The sequence below is a fragment of the Notolepis coatsorum genome, assembly GCF_963971535.1.
Source record: "Notolepis coatsorum genome assembly, chromosome: 3".
In the NCBI taxonomy this organism is placed as follows: Eukaryota; Metazoa; Chordata; class Actinopteri; order Aulopiformes; family Paralepididae; genus Notolepis; species Notolepis coatsorum.
Genome location: NC_140167.1, coordinates 13,808,781 through 13,834,144, shown reverse-complemented (window position 1 = coordinate 13,834,144; position 25,364 = coordinate 13,808,781). Strand labels below are relative to the sequence as shown.

The window sequence follows — 25,364 nt, the reverse complement described above, 5'->3', positions numbered from 1 at the left end:
AACCACTCTAGTGTATAATGTTAATAACAGCTCTAGTGTATAATGTTAATAACCACTCTAGTGTATAATGTTAATAACAGCTCTAGTGTATAATGTTAATAACCACTCTAGTGTATAATGTTAATAACAGCTCTAGTGTATAATGTTAATAACCACTCTAGTGTATAATGTTAATAACAGCTCTAGTGTATAATGTTAATAACCACTCTAGTGTATAATGTTAATAACAGCTCTAGTGTATAATGTTAATAACCACTCTAGTGTATAATGTTAATAACCACTCTAGTGTATAATGTTAATAACCACTGTAGTGTATAATGTTAATAACCACTGTAGTGTATAATGTTAATAACCACTCTAGTGTATAATGTTAATAACCACTCTTGTGTATAATGTTAATAACAGCTCTAGTGTATAATGTTAATAACCGCTCTAGTGTATAATGTTAATAACCGCTCTAGTGTATAATGTTAATAACCACTCTAGTGTATAATGTTAATAACCACTCTAGTGTATAATGTTAATAACCACTCTAGTGTATAATGTTAATAACAGCTCTAGTGTATAATGTTAATAACCACTCTAGTGTATAATGTTAATAACCGCTCTAGTGTATAATGTTAATAACCACTCTAGTGTATAATGTTAATAACCACTCTAGTGTATAATGTTAATAACCACTGTAGTGTATAATGTTAATAACCACTCTAGTGTATAATGTTAATAACCACTCTAGTGTATAATGTTAATAACCACTCTAGTGTATAATGTTAATAACCACTGTAGTGTATAATGTTAATAACCACTGTAGTGTATAATGTTAATAACCGCTCTAGTGTATAATGTTAATAACCACTCTAGTGTATAATGTTAATAACCACTGTAGTGTATAATGTTAATAACCACTGTAGTGTATAATGTTAATAACCGCTCTAGTGTATAATGTTAATAACCACTCTAGTGTATAATGCTAATAACCACTCTTGTGTATAATGTTAATAACCACTGTAGTGTATAATGTTAATAACCACTCTAGTGTATAATGTTAATAACCACTCTAGTGTATAATGTTAATAACCACTGTAGTGTATAATGTTAATAACCACTCTAGTGTATAATGTTAATAACCACTCTAGTGTATAATGTTAATAACCACTCTAGTGTATAATGTTAATAACCACTGTAGTGTATAATGTTAATAACCACTCTAGTGTATAATGTTAATAACCGCTCTAGTGTATAATGTTAATAACCACTCTAGTGTATAATGTTAATAACCACTCTAGTGTATAATGTTAATAACCACTCTAGTGTATAATGTTAATAACCGCTCTAGTGTATAATGTTAATAACCGCTCTAGTGTATAATGTTAATAACCACCGCTCTAGTGTATAATGTTAATAACCACTGTAGTGTATAATGTTAATAACCACTCTAGTGTATAATGTTAATAACCGCTGTAGTGTATAATGTTAATAACCACTCTAGTGTATAATGTTAATAACCACTGTAGTGTATAATGCTAATAACCACTCTAGTGTATAATGTTAATAACCGCTCTAGTGTATAATGTTAATAACCACTCTAGTGTATAATGTTAATAACCGCTCTAGTGTATAATGCTAATAACCACTCTTGTGTATAATGTTAATAACCACTGTAGTGTATAATGTTAATAACCACTCTAGTGTATAATGTTAATAACCACTCTAGTGTATAATGTTAATAACCACTCTAGTGTATAATGTTAATAACCACTCTAGTGTATAATGTTAATAACCACTGTAGTGTATAATGTTAATAACCACTCTAGTGTATAATGTTAATAACCACTGTAGTGTATAATGTTAATAACCACTCTAGTGTATAATGTTAATAACCACTCTAGTGTATAATGTTAATAACCACTGTAGTGTATAATGTTAATAACCACTCTAGTGTATAATGTTAATAACCACTCTAGTGTATAATGTTAATAACCACTGTAGTGTATAATGTTAATAACCACTCTAGTGTATAATGTTAATAACCACTCTAGTGTATAATGTTAATAACCACTCTAGTGTATAATGTTAATAACCACTGTAGTGTATAATGTTAATAACCGCTCTAGTGTATAATGTTAATAACCACTCTAGTGTATAATGTTAATAACCGCTCTAGTGTATAATGTTAATAACCACTCTAGTGTATAATGTTAATAACCGCTCTAGTGTATAATGTTGTATAATGTTAATAACCGCTCTAGTGTATAATGTTAATAACCGCTCTAGTGTATAATGTTGTATAATGTTAATAACCACTCTAGTGTATAATGTTAATAACCACTCTTCCCTCTGCTTGCCTCCAGTCCACAGGCCAGAGACGGTGGACCCTAGCCACACCAACACGGTGCAGGACCCCCACAGCTTCGCCCCTGCCGTCCACTGCAGCCAGGCCTATCACGGGTGCTGCCCAGACGGACGCACCACGGCCAGGGGCCCCCGGAACCAGGGTTGCCCACGGACACGGAACCCTGTCCCCACCGCCCCTGCTCCTGCACCCATCCCCCTCGAGCCCTCCTGCACACAGTCCAGGTAGCCGGCTCCAACATGGCTGCTTTTACGGCTGTATAAATATGTACGCTTTGCTAGCTTCATATCACAGCCGGGAAAATGAACATTTTTATTTAATTTTATTTTTGTATTTAGCCTTTATTTAACCAGGTTTGTCCCAATTGAGATCCAGGATCTCTTTTACAAGGGAGACCTGGCCAAGAAATAGCAGCAACACAAAGTTTAAACATACACACATAGACATTACAGATGTCGTGGTTACAATAGGCTTCACCATAGCCCTTAAATACATTTAGTGTTACCAAGCTTTGGATCTTCAGCCGGGAAAATGAACATAGACTGAAATTAACTTTATATCTCTCCCGGGGCGACTTTATGTCATGGCATTTCTTTCACTACCACACTACCAAAGGGTTAACCCTTTCACCGTGACAATACAGAAGGTTAACCCTTTCACCGTGACAATACAGAAGGTTAACCCTTTCACAACCACACTACAGAAGGTTAACCCTTTCACTAACCCCAGTGAAAGGGTTAACCTTTTGTAAGGCTTCTGTAGTGTGGTTGTGAAAGGGTTAACTCACTCACAGAAGCTTTTTATATGACTTACACGTAAAACGTGGGGCGCTTATTTGTCAAAATGGTCCAATTTCGACGGAGAGTCTGTCTGTTTACTGGCCGCCGTGATGCATCCAGTGCAGCTCGGAGTGGAAATAACAGATCTGACATTCTAATCAACATTTCAGCCCCCAGGAAACAGATAGACATTTTGAGAAGTCGGACCATTTCAACAACTTCATATATAGCATAGCGGTGTATATATACATTATATAAAGATATAGAGCTGGGGAAACAGCTAACTCCAACCCATCATTATGCTGTGGCTCAGAGGGTAATATAGAGAAAAATACGGGGTCCGTTTTCTAGACATCTAGTCTCTGTATGGGTGTGAGATTTAAATCTAGAAATACCCTGACCAGGCCTCCCCCCCCCCCCCCCCATGTATAACCACAGTCCACAGTAATTGCCAGGCTTTACTTAGAATGCCCTTTGTTGTTGTTGTTGTTGTTGTTGTTGTTGTTGTTGTTGTTGTTGTTGTTGTTGTTGTTGTTGTTGTTGTTGTTGTTGTATTTTTGGTACCAACTTTGGGTACAAAATGTTTTCATCACACGCTCCTTCCCCTCCTGTTTGTCAGCTATGGGTGCTGCCATGATGGAGTGACCACTGCCCTGGGACACTACAGCGAGGGTTGCCCGGAATACGTGCCCCCCGCTGCTCACCCTGCACCCCCCGCTGTAAGTACTGTCTCACACGTCGCACAGATTAGGCCCCCCCCCCCCCATTTAAAGGTGCTATAGATAACATTCAGCCACTAGATGTCGCACTAGAGAACCAGCATGTCGTTTATCCAATCAGGTGCATTCCAGGTGGGGAAATGGGAAGTAGGGAGGGGCTATGTGCCTGCAACATGTAACCAGCAACATTCCTTTTGGACCCACCATCATTTCTAAAATGATAAATTCATTCATCGATTCTTTTTTGGGGGGGAAAGTAATGCTTTTATTCCACACCTTTCTAAAAGCTCTGTGGATGTATTATTAAAGGAAGAAAACAAAAAGAGATAATTTATTGATCCCTTGGGGAAATTCGGGCGTCATAGCAGCATGGGGGAGGGGGAGGGGAGGTACAGGTATGGGCAGGATAATAATAGAAAGACATAAATATAAAATGACAACAGTGTAAACAATAATATTATATAATGATATTATCATTAACTCTGAATATAAGAATATGAAAAAGTAAATCAAAGGGGCAGATGAGGGTCTGTATGCCCTATATCGGTTATATTATGCATTACAGTAAATATTGCAATCAAGTATTAGAATCTGCATGTATACTATGAGTAAAGTAAAGTAAAGTAAAGTAAAGTAGCACCTTTAAGGTTGGAGAATTCCAGTGATCCCAGAATTTAACACATGGAAATGGTATTTGTGCCACTGATTTTTCCTACTACTTTATCCATTATCCCCACTCTCGTGTCACCTCCAGGCCGCTCCTCTCCCCACCGAGAACGCAGTGCAGTGTCGTCTCACCGCCTACGGCTGCTGCTTTGACCGCACCAGCCCAGCAGGGGGCCCCAGCGGAGAGGGCTGCCCCAGCCCCCCCAGCCACAGTAAGGGAACAAAATGCCTTGTTTACAATTGTACATCGCTATGGAAACAGAATGCCGTATTGCGGTCGTCGTGTAAAAAAGAGAGAGGGGTGAATGTCTCTCGCTCTCACTGAAAGCAACAAGGGCTGTATTGAAGTTGCCTTCATGACTTAATTGTTGTATATACGTTTTCTCCATTTCGGTTGCGGGGATTGTGATATGAGTTGATAAATGTCATGTCCAAGTCCCGTATTTTAAAGGGGACATGTACTGCTATTCCTAGCACTATTTGGGCAACTTTACACAATTCCTGTTAGTCTATTGAAGACATCTGTACGTTTTTTTTCAAAAAAATGCATTGTTTTATATTTCTAATCAAGTACTCAAAACCATCATTTTCCAGCTTCAAGATTTCAGGCTGTTATGTCCTGGCTCCGCCCATAAGCTCTTTGAGTGACAGTCAGTCCACACAGTCTGCGACTGGTAGACAGAGAGAGATAGAGAGAGAGAGAGGGGGGGGTGCGAGAGAGAGAGAGAGAGAGAAAAAAAAGACAGGCTGTCTCTTCCTTTCGTTTTTTCTCTCCCTGCGGCAGCTTGTGGGGGGGGGGGGGGCCTCCGTTCCTCCCCTCTCCCGTGTGGCGCAGCAGGTCCCCCCCCCCCAAGTGCTCCCTCCCTCTCTCTCTCTGTCTCCCTCTCTCTCTCTCTCTCTCTCTCTCTCTCTGTCTCTCCCTCTCTTTCCCTCTCTCTCTCCCTCTCTATCTCTCTCTCTCTCTCTCCCTCCAGAGTATGCAGAGGTGTCGGGTTTCACTGCCTCGCAGTATGAGGAAGTGGTTTGCCACTAGCTGTCTAGTCTGCGTGTATCGTCTATGTAGATTGTGGGCGGGCATTAGCTACAACCACAGAGCCAATCACATCACTGTCTTCTACCCAGAGTCTGAATGACGTGACTCAGGCCTTCAAATCAGGATGGACTAATTTACTGGAGCAGGAAATTATCTGAGCTGAATCAGAGCAATCCGCCAATATGGTATTTAGACACTAAAACACATTGATACTAACTCCTATTACTATAATACAATGCTAGAGACTGAAAAATGACATTTATAGTACATGTCCCCTTTAATGTTCTAAACAGCCCAATAGCCAAACATAGCACACAAAAAAAAAATTTATAATAATAAAATAATACTAGTTTTAACAGGCTAAACCAATAGAAATCAGAAGTGAAATCAGAAGAAATTACATAAACCAGAAGTGAAATAGGATCTGAAGATACATATTGAGAAATATATATTTAATCAGGCTGTGATTTGTGAAAAAAAAAAACAGTGTGACTACGTTTAATACAAAATAAATTATGTAGGCTGTAATGATAGAGTTATATACAGTTATATCCATATAAAACTCATCTCATAAAATGATTAGTTTTGCCCTCAAGCACTTGCAAAGAGATTAAATGAACATATTCTCAACAGACTATGTTTTACTTTCAAACGGATGCTCTCTGAAATATAATGTAATAGTTTGACGCTGCTTTTCATCACTCTTCATCAAGTGAAATAATACTGAATACAATATGTAAGAGCTAGTCAAGATGAGAAGCACGTTCAGTCACAGACTCATACTCCCCCCGACACTCAACTAACCGCCTCGGCCAGTCCTTCATACCAGTGGCCATCATTATGTAGTTACTCAAACTGCAGCCGACAACACAGTAGCCAGCAGCTCGTTGTCCCAGCGAGAGGAGGCACTAGCAAGCAGGGAGACGGAAGAGTGCGTTGGCTTGGCTGCTGACGATTTTAGAAGAAATTCATGTATTTAATTCAATGCGAGAATCAACAATAGTGCATTATAGAAATTATACATTTTATCACCCACCGGTGATAAAAAGGAACCAGAGATAGAGACGTGAAAAGCAGAGGAAGGGAAATCCCCCCACCGTCCCCCTCTGCAAATCACACCCTGCATATTTTATAATTATAATATGCAACATGATATTTGGGCTTGTTATAGATTCAGTTTTCGTCTCAATTCACCATTCATGTGACGTTGGAGATATGGCAACGTGTAATCTTGTGTTCAAGATTCAAGTCGTGCGAGACACGCAACGTCTTGAGCGCCAGGGGGGCAAGGAGTCTAGGCGACGCAAGACGAGGCTTGTAGTGATGTTGCTATTTTGAAGACGTGTTCACATGAAGACGGTAATGTGTCTGAGCAGGGGGGGGGGGCTCGGCAGGTAGAGCAGTCGATCGGTAATCTGGAGGTTGCCGGTTCGATTCCCACTCCTCCCCGGGCAGCCGTGTCGAAGTGTCCTTGAGCAAGTCACTTAACCCCCTAACTGCTCCCGATGAGCAGGTCGGCACCTTTGCATGGTCTCTCTCCGCCGTCGGTGTGTGAGTGAACGGGTGAATGTGAGGAACAAAATTGTAAAGCGCTTTGGATGAAAAGCGCTATATATAAATGCACCATCTGACCACTGAATGTCCTCTGTGCTGTTCTGCTCTCGTCCCCGTAGTCGAGCACCACTTCTGCTCGCTGCCCCGCGCCGCCGGCTCCTGCAGTGGCTGGACGGGACGCTACCACTACGACGTCGTCGCCGGCAAGTGCGTCCACTTCTGGTTCGGAGGTTGCCACGGCAACAACAACAACTTCCCGACCCGCGCCGAGTGCCAGAGGGCGTGCCCGCAGGCCGCGGCCGCTCTGCCCGCCCCCGTTGAGCCTGCCCGCGCTCAGCCTGCCCGTGCTGCTCAGCCCGTCCCCGTCCAGCCTACCCACGTTCAGCCCGCCCCGGTGCCAGCCGCGCCCTCCGGGGGCGGGTCCACCGCGAGAGGCTCCGGAGGCGCCGGGAGAGGCACCGCCGGAGGGTCCAGATCGGGGGTATCCACCTCCGCGGGGAGGGTCTTCACCGTCCACATAAACAGGCCGGCCTCCAACGCCGCCGAACACGCCCACAGAGCGAGGATCCAGCTGCACCCTCGCCGGTCCGCCCCCGCCGCCCAGCACTCCTTCCCAGCAGCGAGGTAAGACCCCTGTGGACGCCCGTGGGGGGGGTTGCGCGGCCCGAGCGCCCCCCCTCTCTCCGCCCCCCCCCTACCCCGGCGGCGCCAACGGGCCTCCCACTCCGGCCGGCTGCTGCCCTCACGCCCGTCTGAAGGAGCCCGCCTGCCCGCCGGTCCACACCGCCCCGCCCCGAGTCGGAGAAGAGCCAGGGGGCGCCAGAGGGCAGGGAGCTTTAAGTCACACAGTCCAGACAAAGACAATATCGTATGCACTGCACTCACACACCCCCCCCCCCCCCCCCCACACACACACACGACACGTGTCGTGCGATAAACGCACACGCTATGCATACATGTAGTTATTAGACACACATCATTTTTTATGATGCTCATCACTTTTAATATTTAATATTGCTGCTTGCTAAGGCTTGTACCTGCTTTGAGAAACACACCACCGCTACGCTACCCCCGAAGCGCCACAGACTCTCTCACTACCCTCTCACGCCCCCCCCCCGAGCCGCCACGCTTTGCCTCCCCCCCCCCGCCCCCGGAGGATCTGCCGAAGTCAGCCCCGACTCTGTTGTTGGACAATTCTTTTGTGTTTGTTTCTGGGACTCTCTGGGACTATCTCCTTTCGTAGAGCTATACGTAGAGTTTCGTGTTTAGTCTCTTTAGTGCCCTGCTACCTCACCCTGTCAATCGCCCCACCTGTGTTGTCTCTGTGTGCTTCCTTGTTGTTGTCGTCCGTGATGTCATCATTAGGTCAAACTAATAAAGGATCTGCTGTGAAGCTCCACCCACACTTGTCTGTCTGCCCGTTAGTCACTTAACCCCTTCATCCCCCAGTTAGTGCTTCTCCTAAGGTCAATGTACTGTGGATACGACTAGTTGATTATTATGTAGGCAGCTCACGTCAGCTTTTAGACTTAAGGGGGCACTTCACCAAAAAAAACAACACTGATTTATTTTGCACATAATCTCACACACATCCAAAAGCTCTAAACAGTTTTGCACACATTCATTTAGTTTTATTGAGAGTAAATGAGTTTGAATGTGGCCACCGGTGATGTGGGACCTTGAATCCTTGTGTTGTGTTAATTACAGCTCAGTCAAAATGATAAGGTAGCAGTCCCTATATAAGACAAGCTATCGCAATTCTTTCCAACCACATCATTTCACAGAGCTGTAATTCACACAACACAAGGATTCAATGTCCCAGACGACATCGCCGGTGGGTGGCTATATTCAAAACCCATTTACTCTCGATAACTGTCAAACTAAACGCATGTGTGCAAAACAGTTTTCGAGGTTTTTGGACGTGTGTGAGATTATGTGCGAAATAAATCACCATGTTTTCTTTTGGAGAAGTGCCCCTTTAAAAATCCAGGTAGAGCAATGTGTGTGTGAACTGTCCTGGCGCTCTCTGCAGTGTGGGTCGTACTTGTCTTGTCTCTTCGGTGTTTATCCGTGTTGCATGTTCACCCAGTGGGCTAACGCTGGCCTCCTCCTCTCAGACCTTCTTTCACTGTACTTATGCAGCCAGGCTCCGGCTGGTCTTTATGCTTGCTTTGGGGACCACTAACAGTACCAACAGTGGAGCATAAAGTGACCCTTCCTGTCTTCTCCTCCCTTCCGTGTGTTTGTTTGTTTGTTTTTTCCTTTTTTTTCTTCTTTTCTCTCCATCCTCCTTGTTCTCCCTTCTTTCCTCTCCTCTCCTCTTCTCCTCTCCTCTCCTCTCTTCTCCTCTTCTCCTCTCCTCTCTTCTCCTCTCTTCTCTTTTTTTCTCCTCTCCTCTCCTCTCCTCTCCTCTCCTCTCCTCTCCTCTCTTCTCCTCTCTTCTCCTCTTCTCCTCTTCTCCTCTCTTCTCTTCTCTTCTCTTCTCTTCTCTTCTCTTCTCTTCTCTTCTCTTCTCTTCTCTTCTCTTCTCTTCTCTTCTCTTCTCTTCTCTTCTCTTCTCTTCTCTTCTCCTCTCCTCTCCTCTCCTCTCCTCTCCTCTCCTCTCCTCTCCTCTCCTCTCCTCTCCTCTCCTCTCCTCTCCTCTTCTCTCCTCTCCTCTCCTCTCTTCTCTTCTCCTCTCCTCTCCTCCTTCTCTCTCCCCTCAGCCTGACCCTGGGAGGGACGTTGAGCATCGACAAACGGGACCCGTCCACGGTGGAGGCCCTGTCGGGACAGACCGTGGTGCTGCCCTGCAGAGTCAGCCCGCCCCCGTCCTCCACCGTCGCGGTGGAGTGGAGGAGAGACGGCTTCCCCGTCTCTTCTCACAGGTCGGTCTCACTGTCTGTCTGCACTGTCGTCCACGTTTGTATCTCATGACCTAATGATTTTTAAGTGAAAGATTGTGTGTTTGGTGAGTCCTGAGTTTAGATTTTTTGTATTTAGTATTGATCTTGTTGTTGTTGTTGTTGTTGTTGTTGTTGTTGTTGTTGTTGTTGTTGTTGTTGTTGATGTTTGGTATTTATCTAACATCCGTATGGCACAAGACACATTTCTGAAAAGGCTTAATGAAATCAATCAATCAATCAATCAATCAATCAATCAATCAATCAATCAATCAATCCGTTCTCTTCCCAGGCATAACCAGCAGCCCAATGGTTCTCTCTTAGTCGGACCTCTTACCAAGTCAGACTCGGGCTGGTTCCTGTGTGTAGCCACCCAGGACCGTGAGAGAGACCACCGCTACATCCACCTTGCTGTTTCAGGTATAGAGACAGTATGGTAGTAAGTCCTTTTGGCCAGCAGGGTAACTAGTAAGAGTAGGTAAGGGATATGTATAGATATAGTATCTACAGATAATATGTAAAAGGTTTATGTGCAGGTATGTACATAAGACAGATGTGGATAGATATATATACGGTAAGAATGAATATATATATATACGCCACGGTATATACAGAATTATTGTAGGCCTACATGCTATCATACAGAGTTATATGGGTTATTTATATGCAGGTGTATAAGTAGGTATATAGAGGAGTATATGCAGGTATATTCAGACAGATATGGATATATATATATGCAGTAAATATAAATATATAAATGTATAAATGCAGTATTACTAGTTTTACTACAATTTGGTAGTTTAACTACATTCGAATCTCAGTAGGTTTTTCAGTAGTTCAACTTTGAGTCATGTAGTTTAGGTAGTTCATTACTTTGAGTCATGTAGTTTAGGTAGTTAATGACAAACTACATATTTCCCTAGAAATGTATAATTTAATAATAATAATAATAATAATAATAATAATAATAATAATAATAATAATAATAATAATAATAATAATAATAATAATAATAATAGAGCTCAACCTTGGCCAAACCATCCTTCACTTGATCCTACCTCAATCATCATCATCCTTCACATCATCAATCGTCATCTATTACTGTAATAGTCAGGTGATAACAAGAAGCGGAAACTTGTGAAACCGACCACAGTACCGACCTAGTCTGAGGAAGCTGCTGAGAGAAGCTCTGGTTCTGGGTTTCCTCCCTGATCTTTGGACGTTGTGGGGGACGGCCCTGATTGGGGGCCGAGTTCGGTTAAAGGAACACGGCAACATTTTGGGAAATGAGCTTACCGTCTTCTCCAGAGAGAGACAAGAAGATAGATACCAGTTTTCTCTCTGTGCGTTCAGTAGAAAGCTATCTGGCTGCACGTTAGCTTAGCTTAGCACAATGACTGGAAGTGGACATGACCGGTTAGCCTGCCCTAGGCATTGTCCAACTAACACCTCTCCCAAAGGCTAACCGGTCATGTCCGCTTCCATTAATTGTGCTAAGCTAGGCTAACGTGCAGCCAGAGCGGAAACTGGTATTTATCTTCTTGTCTCTCTCTGGAGAAGACGGTAAGCTAATTTCCCAAAATGTTGTTGTGTTCTTTTAATCTATGACACTGGGTGAAAATCCTATGTCGTTGTCATAGATTCTCCAAAAGCATGCTGGTCAAGGTGTTTTTGGCTGGTAATTACACTGGATCGTAAATATGGTGGTTAATTGGTTTTGTGGTACTGCTATTCACCCTATGTCTGCCTAATTATTTTCTTGTGTGTGTGTGTGTGTGTGTGTGTGTGTGTGTGTGTGTGTGTGTGTGTGTGTGTGTGTGTGTGTGTGTGTGTGTGTGTGTGTGTGTGTGTGTGTGTGTGTGTGTGTGTGTGTGTGTGTGTGTGTGTGTGTGTGTGTGTGTGTGTGTGTGTGTGTGTGTGTGTGTGTGTGAGATACAGAGGCATCTCCTCAGCCAGTCCCAACCCCATATTTACCCCAGGATGGAAATGTACCTTCCCCCAAGTAGGCACCCTCTCTCTCTCTCAATCTATCTATACAGCAATACATCAAATTTACATGCAATTATTAATTATAAATTATATAATCATTTAAAGAGGTTGTTTGCATTATTGCACTGTCGACGAATCCTATGACTATATCAATCAATCTCTATAACATCCCTAATGATTTCAATGGATAAAGCTGTATATATATGTCGCCCATGTCAAATAAACCCAGTCAATCGATCAATACACATATAATTGCTGCAGGTTCAGTATCGAGCGCTCGGGCTCGTCTCTGCTGGAGACGCGGGTGGGACAGACGGCCAGGCTGTCCTGTAGGATCGCCCCCCCCTCTGCCCTCTCCTCCGTCAACATCAAGTGGACCAGAGACGGGCAGCCGCTCAGCTCCTCCAGGTACACGCAGCCATAGATATATATAGAACACTAGATAGCTTGCCCGCGCTGCCAGCCAATGGAGAGCGACGTCACTGAACCGCCGCCATCTTGCTCCAGTTAGCCTTGAGTGAGAGTGAGTGAGCTGCACAGACAAAAATACTCATAACTCGCTGAAATATTGACGGATTTACAAACGGTTTGGTTTATTACAAGCATTATTAACGTGGCTATGATTCAAGGGGTTTGTAAAAAAAAACATCTTTAATTTTTTTTTATAAGTATGCAGTATCATAACTACATCGTTGATGTTTATAGCAAACCAACCCGTTTGTAAATCCGTCAATATTTCAGCGAGTTATGAGTATTTTTGTCTGTGCAGCTCACTCACTCTCACTCAAGGCTAACTGGAGCAAGATGGCGGCGGTTCAGTGACGCTGGTGACTCCGCCTTAAGCTATCTAGTGTTCTATAGATATCTATGCATGCAGCCGCTCAGCTCCTCCAGGTACACGCAGCATCTCAGCTCCTCCTCCAGGTACACGCAGCCTCTCAGCTCCTCCTCCAGGTACACGCAGCCTCTCAGCTCCTCCTCCAGGTACACGCAGCCTCTCAGCTCCTCCTCCAGGTACACCCAGCCTCTCAGCTCCTCCTCCAGGTACACGCAGCCTCTCGGCTCCTCCTCCAGGTAGACGCAGCCTCTCAGCTCCTCCTCCAGGTACACGCAGCCTCTCAGCTCCTCCCCCAGGTACACGCAGCCTCTCAGCTCCTCCTCCAGGTACACGCAGCCTCTCAGCTCCTCCTCCAGGTACACGCAGCCTCTCAGCTCCTCCTCCAGGTACACGCAGCCTCTCAGCTCCTCCTCCAGGTACACGCAGCCTCTCAGCTCCTCCTCCAGGTACACCCAGCCTCTCAGCTCCTCCTCCAGGTACACGCAGCCTCTCGGCTCCTCCTCCAGGTACACGCAGCCATAGATATATATAGAACACTAGATAGCTTGCCCGCGCTGCCGGCCAATGGAGAGCGGCGTCACTGAACCGCCGCCATCTTGCTCCAGTTAGCCTTGAGTGAGAGTGAGTGAGCTGCACAGACAAAAATACTCATAACTCGCTGAAATATTGACGGATTTACAAACGGTTTGGTTTATTACAAGCATTATTAACGTGGCTATGATTCAAGCGGTTTGTAAAAAAAAAAAACATCTTAAAAAAAAAATTTTTTTATAAGTATGCAGTATGATAACTACATCTTTGATGTTTATAGCAAACCAACCCGTTTGTAAATCCGTCAATATTTCAGCGAGTTATGAGTATTTTTGTCTGTGCAGCTCACTCACTCTCACTCAAGGCTAACTGGAGCAAGATGGCGGCGGTTCAGTGACGCTGGTGACTCCGCCTTAAGCTATCTAGTGTTCTATAGATATCTATGTCTCAGCTCCTCCAGGTACACGCAGCCTCTCAGCTCCTCCTCCAGGTACACGCAGCCTCTCAGCTCCTCCTCCAGGTACACGCAGCCTCTCGGCTCCTCCTCCAGGTACACGCAGCCTCTCAGCTCCTCCTCCAGGTACACGCAGCCTCTCAGCTCCTCCTCCAGGTACACGCAGCCTCTCAGCTCCTCCTCCTCCAGGTACACGCAGCCTCTCAGCTCCTCCTCCAGGTACACGCAGCCTCTCAGCTCCTCCTCCAGGTACATGCAGCCTCTCAGCTCCTCCTCCAGGTACACGCAGCCTCTCAGCTCCTCCTCCTCCAGGTACACGCAGCCTCTCAGCTCCTCCTCCAGGTACACGCAGCCTCTCAGCTCCTCCTCCAGGTACATGCAGCCTCTCAGCTCCTCCTCCAGGTACACGCAGCCTCTCAGCTCCTCCTCCAGGTACACGCAGCCTCTCAGCTCCTCCTCCAGGTACACACAGACCAATATACAGACAACAACTCCAAAAGACAGGGGGGCGGCTAAGTGGCACAGTGGGCAAGGCGCTTGCCACTAACGCAGGAGATGCTGGGTTCGAGCCCAGCTCTCGGCGTTGCTACCAGCTTGGCTGGTCGTTCATACTAATACAATTGGCAGTGTTAGAGGGGGGTGGGAAAGCCGGTGGGTGGGGATCGGACGTTGTGGACAGCGACTCCTACAGGTCGGTTGGTGCGCCTGTACAGCAGAATCAGGAAGCGACGGGGGCAGCATGAGCCTCCCTCCCACGCGTTACTCCTCGCCGCTGAGAGATCGCGCTGTGCGGGTGAAAAGATGCGACGGCTGCCTCCTCGTGTACCGGAGGGGACACGTGATGCAAGGCTTGGTCCACATTGCAGCCGACCAGTGGGAGGCATGGTCTAACAACGTTCGAGACAGGGGAGGGGAGAATTGGATAATACGAAATTGGGATGGGAGAAAAATAGAAAATGGGGAGAAAAAGTAGATAAAAAAAAAGAAACCCGGGTTGTTGTTTACTTTCATTTAATTTCATCAAAGGATTTACTGTAACGCACATGGACCGCGGGTAACACGCACGCGCAGGTATATTATAGACTTCTTTAAGTGATCAAACGAGACAGCATTTCGATCTATGATGGATCTTCAGGTCAAGTCAGATTTGATCAATGAAAAAGTTGACCCTGCGTGCGTACAGTAATGATTCAAATAGAAACATGTAAATGTGTGTTGCAGATACACCCAGGACTCAGATGGCACCCTGAGCATCGGTGAGGTGAGGTCCGATGACTCGGGGGTTTATACCTGTACAGCCTCTACCTACCACCAGCTGGAACAGAGACAGATGCAGCTCAGAGTTCAAGGTGACTATCATCATCACCACCACCATCATCATCATCATCATCATCATCATCATCATCATCATCATCATCATCATCATCATCATCATCATCATCATCATCATCATCTCTGTGTCAAATAGGGAGTTTTATGAGTTTGAGGGTTATAAGGTGTTACAATCAAGCATAACCACTTGCCCTAAGGCCTAAGCAGTCACAGTAAAATATGGCTCGTTTTCCCGGTAGGCCTTGATTGCAAAAAGGTGGACAACAAGAAGGCGGACACGTTTGACCAAAAATAACAATATTTATTTAATAACTAGCTAAAAAAGAACAAAAAAGAGTGGAGAGCTGGGTGCTCCAGCCTCCATGATTTAGGATATCACAAAGTACACGGACAAAAATATAGCAACAAGCAAAAATGGTCAAGATAGTGAGAGCACAGCACAGGTGAGACTCTGGTAAGCGACAATACTCTGGAGACAAGCGACCAGTGACTCTGGAGAACACTGCAGACTGCCCTCTGGTCTGTTTAGTAGGGTGTGTGGAGCCTCATCACCACACCTGTGTTCAATTATAAAAGCGGCCATGTTAAATACAAGAAAACAACAGTGTGTCAATCACACCTCACCAATTAGTGACACCACACTTAAACCACAATGTGAATATACACCACAGACAGTAAGTATTCCCTCCACCATGTGAAAGTACACATAACATAAGGCATGTACAGAAAAAGGTATAGGCAGAGACTAGAAGACGTTGTGGGGGCGATGGATGTTATGATGTAACAAGCACCTTATGATGTGTTATGATGCACCTCTGCGTTTGCAGACTTTGTCCTACAGTTTAAATGCATGGATTCACTGATGCAGCATTTTTTTTAGTATGTTTATCCAACATGGATGAAGCCTCTTCTGCTGGTTTCCTCCCCCAGCGGACCTGAGGATCACCACAGCCCCCAACAACATCCAGGTGACCCGGGGTGGCACGGCCCTGCTCCCCTGTGTGGTGTCGGGCGACAACGTCAGCGTGGGCTGGTCCAGGTACGCATGGATAAACACATACAGGATATACAGATTTAATATTACATTCGTGGATATAAACTAGGGCTGTCAAAAGTAATGCTTTAATTTAGGAGATTCATTGAAATTATTTAAAGCGTTAAATTTTTTTAATCTAGATTAATCCGTGGAGTGAAAAATGTTCAACGTTCTGTTCTGTTGTTCTTTTTTTGCATTGACTCATCCATCTTTTTGAAAATCATCTGACATGAAGATGGAACACATTTTTGTTGATTTATATTACTGGTAGTTCATACAAGACATTATCGTCCTCTAAGCCAATCTGCACTTTAACATATAGGCCTGGGTTGTTTTTATTTCCGTTAGCGTCGCGGATATAAGAAAGAGGTCTAGCTGAGTCAATGTTGAGGGTTTTGTTGAACATTTGTATTTCACAGGAGAGAAACTGTATTCAAAGAAAAAGAAAAATATACTTTCTTTGTGTTGATTTTACATTAATTCCATGACTTTACTCAAGTAAATATCTGTTACAAGCTTCGGACTTAAGTAGAAAAATGTGATTTTTAATCTATATGAATCTAGATTAATTACAGAAAATTGTGAGATTAATTAGTTACATTTTTTTAATCTATTGACAGCACTAATATAAACACATACAGGATATACAGATTTAATATTACATTCATGGATATAAACACATACAGGATATACAGATTTAATATTACATTCATGGATAAACACATACAGGATATATGTTACATTCAATTGAGCCTCATCATTCATCCATAGAATAGTAGTTATATAATATTATTTATCTCACCTTACCTCACCTCACCTCACTTCACCTTACCTTACCTTACCTAACCTTACCTTACCTTACCTCACCTCACCTTACCTTACCTCACCTCACCTCACTTCACCTTACCTTACCTTACCTAACCTTACCTTACCTTACCTTACCTAACCTTACCTTACCTTACCTCACCTTACCTTACCTTATCTTACCTCACCTCACCTTACCTTATCTCACCTCACCTCACCTTACCTTACCTTATCTCACCTCACCTTACCTTACCTTATCTCACCTCACCTTACCTTACCTTACCTTACCTTACCTTACCTTATCTCACCTCACCTTACCTTACCTTATCTTACCTCACCTCACCTTACCTTATCTCACCTCACCTCACCTTACCTTACCTTATCTCACCTCACCTTACCTTACCTTATCTCACCTCACCTTACCTTACCTTACCTTACCTTACCTTACCTTATCTCACCTCACCTTACCTTACCTTATCTCACCTCACCTTACCTTACCTCACCTTACCTTATCTCACCTCACCTTACCTTACCTTATCTCACCTCACCTTACCTTACCTTACCTTACCTTACCTTACCTTACCTTACCTTATCTCACCTCACCTCACCTTACCTTACCTTACCTTATCTCACCTCACCTCACCTCACCTTACCTTACCTTACCTTACCTTACCTCACCTTACCTTATCTCACCTCACCTTACCTTACCTCACCTTACCTTATCTCACCTCACCTTACCTTACCTCACCTTACCTTATCTCACCTCACCTTACCTTACCTTACCTTACCGTATCTCACCTCACCTTACCTTACCTTACCTTACCTTATCTCACCTCACCTCGCCTAATGTGTATCAACTTGAGGGTCCTTGACGTGACAAAGGTCGAGTACCGCCGCTATAGACCACACATACAGACCTCGGCTGTCTCGTCTCATCCTTTGTTGCCATAGAAACGGCGTGCCAGTGCGTCCGGACGGGAGGAAGATCCACATGTCGGCCGACAGCAGTCTGATCCTGAACAACGTGCAGCCGGCGGACGAGGGCTCCTACACCTGCAACGCCTACACCGGGATCTACTCCGTCAGCGCCGCGGCCGAGGTGCGGATCATCAAGGAGACGCAGCAAGGTGGGGGCAACCATGACACGTTGTGGGGGCAACCGTGACACTTTGTGGGGGCAACCATGACACGTTGTGGGGGCAACCGTGACACTTTGTGGGGGCAACCAGGACACTTTGACTGACGACGCTCAGCGCTCTCACTCTGCTAACGTTGACAGCGCCAACTCAAATGTGTTTATTATATCCACGAGAAACCGATCAGGGGCACATATCAATCACACATCTACCAATAGGAGTACTGATGGTAAATTAATGGACTGCATTTATATAGCACTTTTATCCAAAGCGCTTTACAATATGTTCCTCACATCTTACCCATTTACACCGACGGTGGAGGCGACCATGCAAGGTGGCAACCTGCTCATCGGAAGCAATTAGGGGTTAAGTATCTTGCTCAAGGGGGAGCTTCCGTAGCTCACCGCATATCTCGGTGCTATTTATGCGTCGGGGAAAACCGTGCTCGTCACGGATCTGGGGTACACGAGTTCGATTCCCGGACCCGCCGTATTTTCTCAGAGTGTCTTCCCCTGCTCTATATCCCATTTCAACCTGTTTCTGTCGGTCATGCTTGACCAGAAAAGCGATAAACGCTAAAAAAAAAAAAAAAAAAAAAAAAAAAGTATCTTGCTCAAGGACACTTCGACACGCTGCCAGAGCAGGAATCTAACCGGGAACCTCCGGATTACCAGACGACTGCTCGACCTTTACTGTCGCCCCCAACTGATCTAGGATCAGTGCACAGGTCGCAGGACCATATACACCTCACTATGACTTATGAGCCAATCTGGTCTCAGCTCAGCACTCCGAGATTAAGATGCTTGACATATACAAGACCTGATCTCGTTTCCCCCCTAATAAAACAGCATTGAAACGGTCAGATGTGTGTCACACTGGTGGTGAGAAAGAAAAATGCATTGTTCATCCAGCCATAGTGAGACAGTTCACTCTCAGATCAGATGTACTGTAGCCTACCAGTCACACATTCATCACTCAGTCAACATACATGAGAAGATGTACAAGACATCAAACCAAGGTCCATTCTCACTATGGCCGCTAAAGAACCCAGAACCCAGGGTTCGTCTATCACAAAGAGTAGATGAGTTCCCCAAAGGTTCCTGTCCAAATTCCCAACCAGCTCTCGGACATCGAAACCACCTAATTGTCCCTCTCCTTAATTGGCTGACATCAAACCCCCCCCTCCCCTCCGAGACTTTCAGACCTTGTGTGTCTGTGTGTGTGTGTGTGTGTGTGTGCGTGCGTGTGTGTGCGTGTGCGTGTGTGTGTGCGTGTGCGTGTGTGTACACTGGCAGTGGAGGAGGCATGTCACCCTCTACGACGTGGACCATATTCACACAGTACTCTCGCAATTTACCCAAGGTAGTGGAAAAAAAATTATTCCAGCTCCCGCACTCTAACTTGCAATGCATTTCCAATGGGGCCGAAATCTTCCCGCTTAAAGTCGATTCGTAGCCAAACGGTGCGGTGAAACTTTCTGAGTTTGAATAGCGCTGTTGCCATAGGCAAGCCGGTCGTTTTGATACCTTTCACGTGTATGGGGCGCGAACGCTCTGGCACGAGTAGTGTTTGCAAAATCGGTGGAATAAAGAATAAATAAATAAAGAATAGTATAGATTACTATAGTGTGGGTGGCAACCTAGCTTCGCCAGGTCACCCACACTAATTAAGACATACAAATATAGTATGAACAGAATTTTAAAAAAAAATTTGATAAACTTTTTCTCCCATTTTCTATATTTTTCTCCCATCCCAATTTCGTATCATCCAATTCAACCCTCCCCTGTCACGAACGCTGTTTCTTGCCTCCCACAAGCCGGCTGCAATGTGGACTAAGTCATACATGGCACAAGTCCCCTCCGGTACTTGAGGTAACAGCAGTCGCATCTTTTCACCTGCGCAGCTCGATCTCTCAGTGGCGAGGAGTAACGCGTGGGAGGCTCACGCTGCCCCCGACACTTCCTGATTCTACTGCGCAGGCGCACCAACCGACCTGTAGGAGTCGCTCTCCACAACGCCCAATCCCCACCCATCAGTTTCCCACCCCCTAATACGGCCAATGTGTATTAGTACGGACGACCAGCTAAACTGAAAGCAATGTGGAGCGCTGGGATCGAACAGGCGATCCCAGCGTCTCCGCATTCGTGGCGAGCGCCTTGCCCACTACGCCACGTAGCCGCCCCCTTGAACAGACATTTTTAAACAACAGCACAAGAAAGAATTCAATCACAATAAATAGCTAGCAATCAAAGGCCTTTTGAAATAAGAAGGTTTTCAGGCCTGCTTTAAAAGAGTACTAGTACCAGACAAGCTCTGGCACTGGAGTAACTGAGTACTTTAGATGAAGAACCATATCACTCTCTGTTTTAAGTTTTCAGATGAACAGTGCTTTCAAAACCTAATTGTCTTAAGATGGTAAGTGTTGTAGAGACGTCGGCTGGTAATCGGAAGGTTCCCAGTTCGATTCCGACTCCTCTTGAGCAAGACACTTAACCCCCTAAATGCTCCCGGCGAGCAGGTTGGCACCTTGCATGGTTCCCATCGGCGTGTGAGTGAATGTGAGGCATAAGTTGTAAATCTCTTTGGATAAAGGTGTTATATAAATGCAGTCCATTTACCATTTGTGACCTGGTCTGGCGATCATGCCTATACAAGTGGCGGAGGTGAGATGACAGAGAGACACAATAAAAGGATTTTTGATTTTTTTTTATATATAATTAGTACAGTTCGAGTGTAGAAGAACACATAAAGTGAACAGTTATAGTATCTCTAATAGTAACAATTATTTGTTTAAAAAAGGCTCTTTGTGAGACGAGTTTCTTCCCAGAGCAGGGGCGGAGTTAATTTGCATGTGAAAGAAGGAGAGCCCGTCATCAACAACAGCTCGTAAATTTTACTTTCAGCTGATGGATACATGAATTGTCCAAAAAGAACCTTAGTATACAGTATATATATTCCCTCAGGCCATCGGAACACTGAACACTGATCTCTCCACACACAACAAGCACACATGAACACACACATACACACACACAACACACATTCTGCACTCGCCCACACCATAGGTCACTTTAAACACACAAGAAAAGGACACTTTAAAGGAAGGGAAAAAAGGACACTTTAAGAAAATAACTTGTTGTGATTATTGCATAGTATAGTTAGTAATAGCAAGTATAGCATACATAGGGACATAGAAGTAAAACTGTATATTGTATAGTAGTGTACATAGGACCCAGTTCCTTTAAGTAGTAGCTCAACATTGTATCGCAATTATCTCAGGATTTATTAACATGTCTATTTTATCATGTTTATTCTACTTATTTTACTATTATTTACTATTGTATTCTTGCACAATCAAAGCGGGCATGGCCAAGCCGCATTTCACTGTATGCCCTGGTGTATGTATGTGATAAATAAACCTCTTGAATCTTGAATCTTGAATCATTAAAGGACAACCTCCACCTTCCTCTCGTTCTCTCTGTAATAACATGTGACTGTTTACGACGCAGAACTGGACGTGTCGCCGGACTGCGTGGACCAGCCTGATCTCGCCAACTGTGAGCTGATAGTGTACGCCCGGCTCTGCAACAACACCTACTACTCTGCCTTCTGCTGCGCCAGCTGTGCCAGGCACTCCAAGAGGAGCGCCAGGTCTGGCAAGCGGTGGTGGTAGAGCCACGGAGGGCTTTGATTGGACGGCTTGTCGTTTAATATATATATATATTTTTTTGTATTCCCACCAGGCACCTGTCACAGTGAGTGTGGGGGTATTTTGTATGGATTAATGGTACTTAACTTGGTGTTTCCAATCATTAGGAATGAGGAGCATGTAGAATCGACCGCATACACATCTTTGTGAAGTAAGCACGTCATTTAATGGCTTAAAGGGGGAATTACGCCCAATTTCAGAATCCATGTTATTCCTCTGGTCTGAGACGGTACAGAACTATTAGTGAAAATGAACGACTCTCCCAAATCCAAAAAAACGAGACTGCTAAAACTCAGATTTATAATGTCATCAAAGTCTGAAGCCTCTCTATAGACAATGAATTGGGAAAGATTTTATAAATGACACTGAGAGGAACCCAGGGGAAAGTTCCATAACTGAGCACCTACTATACAATACAGGTCATTTGGGTATAAAAACATTCTCTGGGTCCACACAATTAGTCTCTAATTAGTTAATTAGTCTATTGGAGCAGCTCCAGACTCTATACCTGATGACATAAGAAGTTTGATTCTTACTTCTCTGGTTTCTGACTTTGGGAGAGAGAGTAGCTCATGTTCACTAATATTGATTGAACTTTCCTAGGCCATGCAAATTACATATTGGAATACTTAATTTGAGTGGTGTTCCCCTTTAAATTATGTGAGGACTCAACCATGTGCTTATTTCACAAACTTTGTATGGTTGAGTTTACATGGTTCTCATTCCAAACACTTGGAAATATTACAAATTACACCTTTTAAGCTACAATTCGGAAAATGAGTCTGAGAACTTTATTCCTCATAAGTAATGTAAAACTCCTGTTAAGCTGTTACGCTGTCAGTCCTTGTATCAAAGGCTCAGCTAATACATTTCAGTTCCAAACACATCTTCAGTCCAATAAAATGTGAATGTAAACCAAGCCATTAGTGGGCCATACTGCAATCACGTAATGGGCCTTTAATAAAAAACACAAATAAACAGCAAACAAACTTCTGGGGTAAAAATCTATTCTGACCCAACTTCTGGGTTGAAACTAATGTGATAAACTAACAATAAAGTTCATATTTACAGTATGTAGCAGTATTTGGAAACACAAACCTGATAGAGAAGCTAACCTTAGCTAGCTAGCTAACTCTTAGCTAGCGAATGTCAGCCATCTTGGCTAGCCATGTACAATGCTAAGCTAACATCGTCAAGCTGACAAACTGAAACTAAATGCGTTGGAAATTGTTGTATGCCTATGTCATGAACTGATTGTATACGATGAGAGATTGACGTTACTGTGTTGAAATGCGAATAACTTTATATTGTTCGTTTATTATGTTAGTTTCACAGGTCACCATTGGTGTCAGTCAGTGAGGTATGCTAACAATGCTAACAAACCATTTCAAGGGTAACTGAAGGACATGTTTCCCCCCCACTCTCAAAATGTGACAAGTACTTGTTTTGAGATAAAAAAATAAAACTAAAATCTAGAATGTGAAGGTGTCTGTCAAAGCCCACGGGATGAAAGGGGGTCAGTGCTTGGCCCGTTGGAGACATTTGAAGGACTGCATGTTGACAGACCAGACTGTCAACTTTGAACTGCCTGAACTGCCAAATGGACTCAAAGTACACTGAATGGAACCGGTCGTGTGCAAGCAAAAAAAGGGTGTTTGTAAGTGTAGACTAGGGCTGAACAAGATATGGAATTAATATTGAAATTGCTAAATGAAACGCCAAAATATTCATATTGTGAAGCAAATAAATGCAACATTACATTTTATTTGCAACATTATTATTTTTATTTAAGATGCATGTAACATATAAGAGAAAGTGAGATTGTGAACAGTGTGCCTGGTGTACTTCACTCACATCCACGCCAGGGCTCATTATTCATCACACTTAACAAGAATAGGAGTACTGATCTAGGATCAGTGCTCAGGTTCACATGACCATACACACACACCTCCTATGAGGCAATCTGGTCCTATCACGCTTGTGATAAGGGGGTCAAGAAAATAGGGCAGAGCTCTGGATATGTCAGTTGCAATATCTGCTAAACCAATTGCAATAATGATATTTTGTCCATATATTTCAGCCCTACTGTAGATACATCTTGAAGATAGAATTTAACCATGTAAATACTTTGTTCAGGGAGACTATTGTACATGTATCATGCTAAATCAAGTACTGGATATGGGGAAATTATATGATGGAAGAAATGTAAAACTTTGCCTGCACAAACATGCACGCACATACACACAGACTCACACACAGACACACGCAGGCTCACTATATATACAGTATCTACAGTATATACAGACAAAACACACACCTATTCAAACACACAAAGACATACACACACACACACACACACACACACACACACACATACATTACAGACACAGCCCAACAATGTAGGCACACACAGAATTCTATATCATGGGATTCTCTTCAAGGTTGACTGAGGACTATATGGATAACACAAACACACACACATGTACACACTCAGATGCACACCTGCGCGCATACTGTACACAGAAACACACACAACTCTTTCCGCTCATCTTTCTCACGCATACATGATGTTCTCTCTCTCTCTCTCTCTCTCTCTCTCTCTCTCTCTCTCTCTCTCTCTCTCTCTCTCTCTCTGTCTCTCTCTGACACACACACACACACACACACACACGCACACGCACACACACACACACACACACACTCATCTGTCAAACAGGGTATTCTCGGACCTCTCTCTGGTGTTGTATTTTAAACTGAATCAGTTGTCTTTGAGGTAATTCAAGGAATTAACATATTGTAAATCTACGCTAACTGTTCAACTCTCCCCCCCCCCCCCCCCCCCCCCCCCCCATGTGAATTTTGCAACATTCTGTTTATTTTTTTATTATTTTTATGATATGGATTTTATGGGAATTTAGCATACTTAAACCTGAGGCGGTAATACATGTGATTCCAGTTATGATGAGCTGCCTGGTTGTCACTTGCTGGCCAAGATGCAAAGGAAAGAATTGGCTATATATTTAGAAAATCAATGATCGCAAATTTGTATTTATTTTTTTTCATCTGTATTTTAAGGCTGCCCAGGTTGGGGTATAAGGTAAGAGTTAGGATTCTACACAACCTTTAAGTGAAAATAACGTAGTAGAGTTCCGGCTTTGCAGCATTGGCCAACGAGTAACACCTGTGCTGGAACCCTTCAATTATTTTTGTAATTATTTGGTAATAAAATGGATATTTTGATAAATCCCTGTTTGTGAGTTTATTTCTCTCAGTCGTTTGCACAGCATGTCTCTCCACTTTGCACCACACAGGGTCATGCAGTAACGCCCCTCGTGCACCTGCCTCTGGAGCAGTGTATCTGAGGTGTTTCAGTGTGGGAGAGGTTCTCTTAACATTGTGTTTCAGTGTGGGAGAGGTTCTCTTAACATTGTGTTTCAGTGTGGGAGAGGTTCTCTTAACATTGTGTTTCAGTGTGGGAGAGGTTCTCTTAACATTGCATCACACAACGTTATATTATGTTCTTTATATCCTGTTGCTTAAAATGGAAGA

General features: G+C 43.9%; 1 protein-coding gene across 1 annotated transcript in view; it reads left to right on the top strand.

Annotated features, from left to right (window-relative positions):
• Nucleotides 1-25,053, top strand: part of paplna (papilin a, proteoglycan-like sulfated glycoprotein) — a 51,868-nt gene extending 26,815 nt beyond the window's left edge. The window contains exons 16-27 of the mRNA XM_084311613.1: nucleotides 2,352-2,577; nucleotides 3,752-3,851; nucleotides 4,606-4,729; nucleotides 7,224-7,728; nucleotides 9,810-9,971; nucleotides 10,279-10,406; nucleotides 11,925-11,988; nucleotides 12,237-12,383; nucleotides 15,020-15,147; nucleotides 16,061-16,169; nucleotides 17,922-18,097; nucleotides 21,616-25,053. Of these exons, the coding sequence (XP_084167739.1) occupies nucleotides 2,352-2,577; nucleotides 3,752-3,851; nucleotides 4,606-4,729; nucleotides 7,224-7,728; nucleotides 9,810-9,971; nucleotides 10,279-10,406; nucleotides 11,925-11,988; nucleotides 12,237-12,383; nucleotides 15,020-15,147; nucleotides 16,061-16,169; nucleotides 17,922-18,097; nucleotides 21,616-21,779 (2,033 nt within the window). The 3' untranslated portion in view covers nucleotides 21,780-25,053. The remainder of the gene's footprint in view (nucleotides 1-2,351; nucleotides 2,578-3,751; nucleotides 3,852-4,605; nucleotides 4,730-7,223; nucleotides 7,729-9,809; nucleotides 9,972-10,278; nucleotides 10,407-11,924; nucleotides 11,989-12,236; nucleotides 12,384-15,019; nucleotides 15,148-16,060; nucleotides 16,170-17,921; nucleotides 18,098-21,615) is intronic.
• Nucleotides 25,054-25,364: the final 311 nt, after the last annotated feature.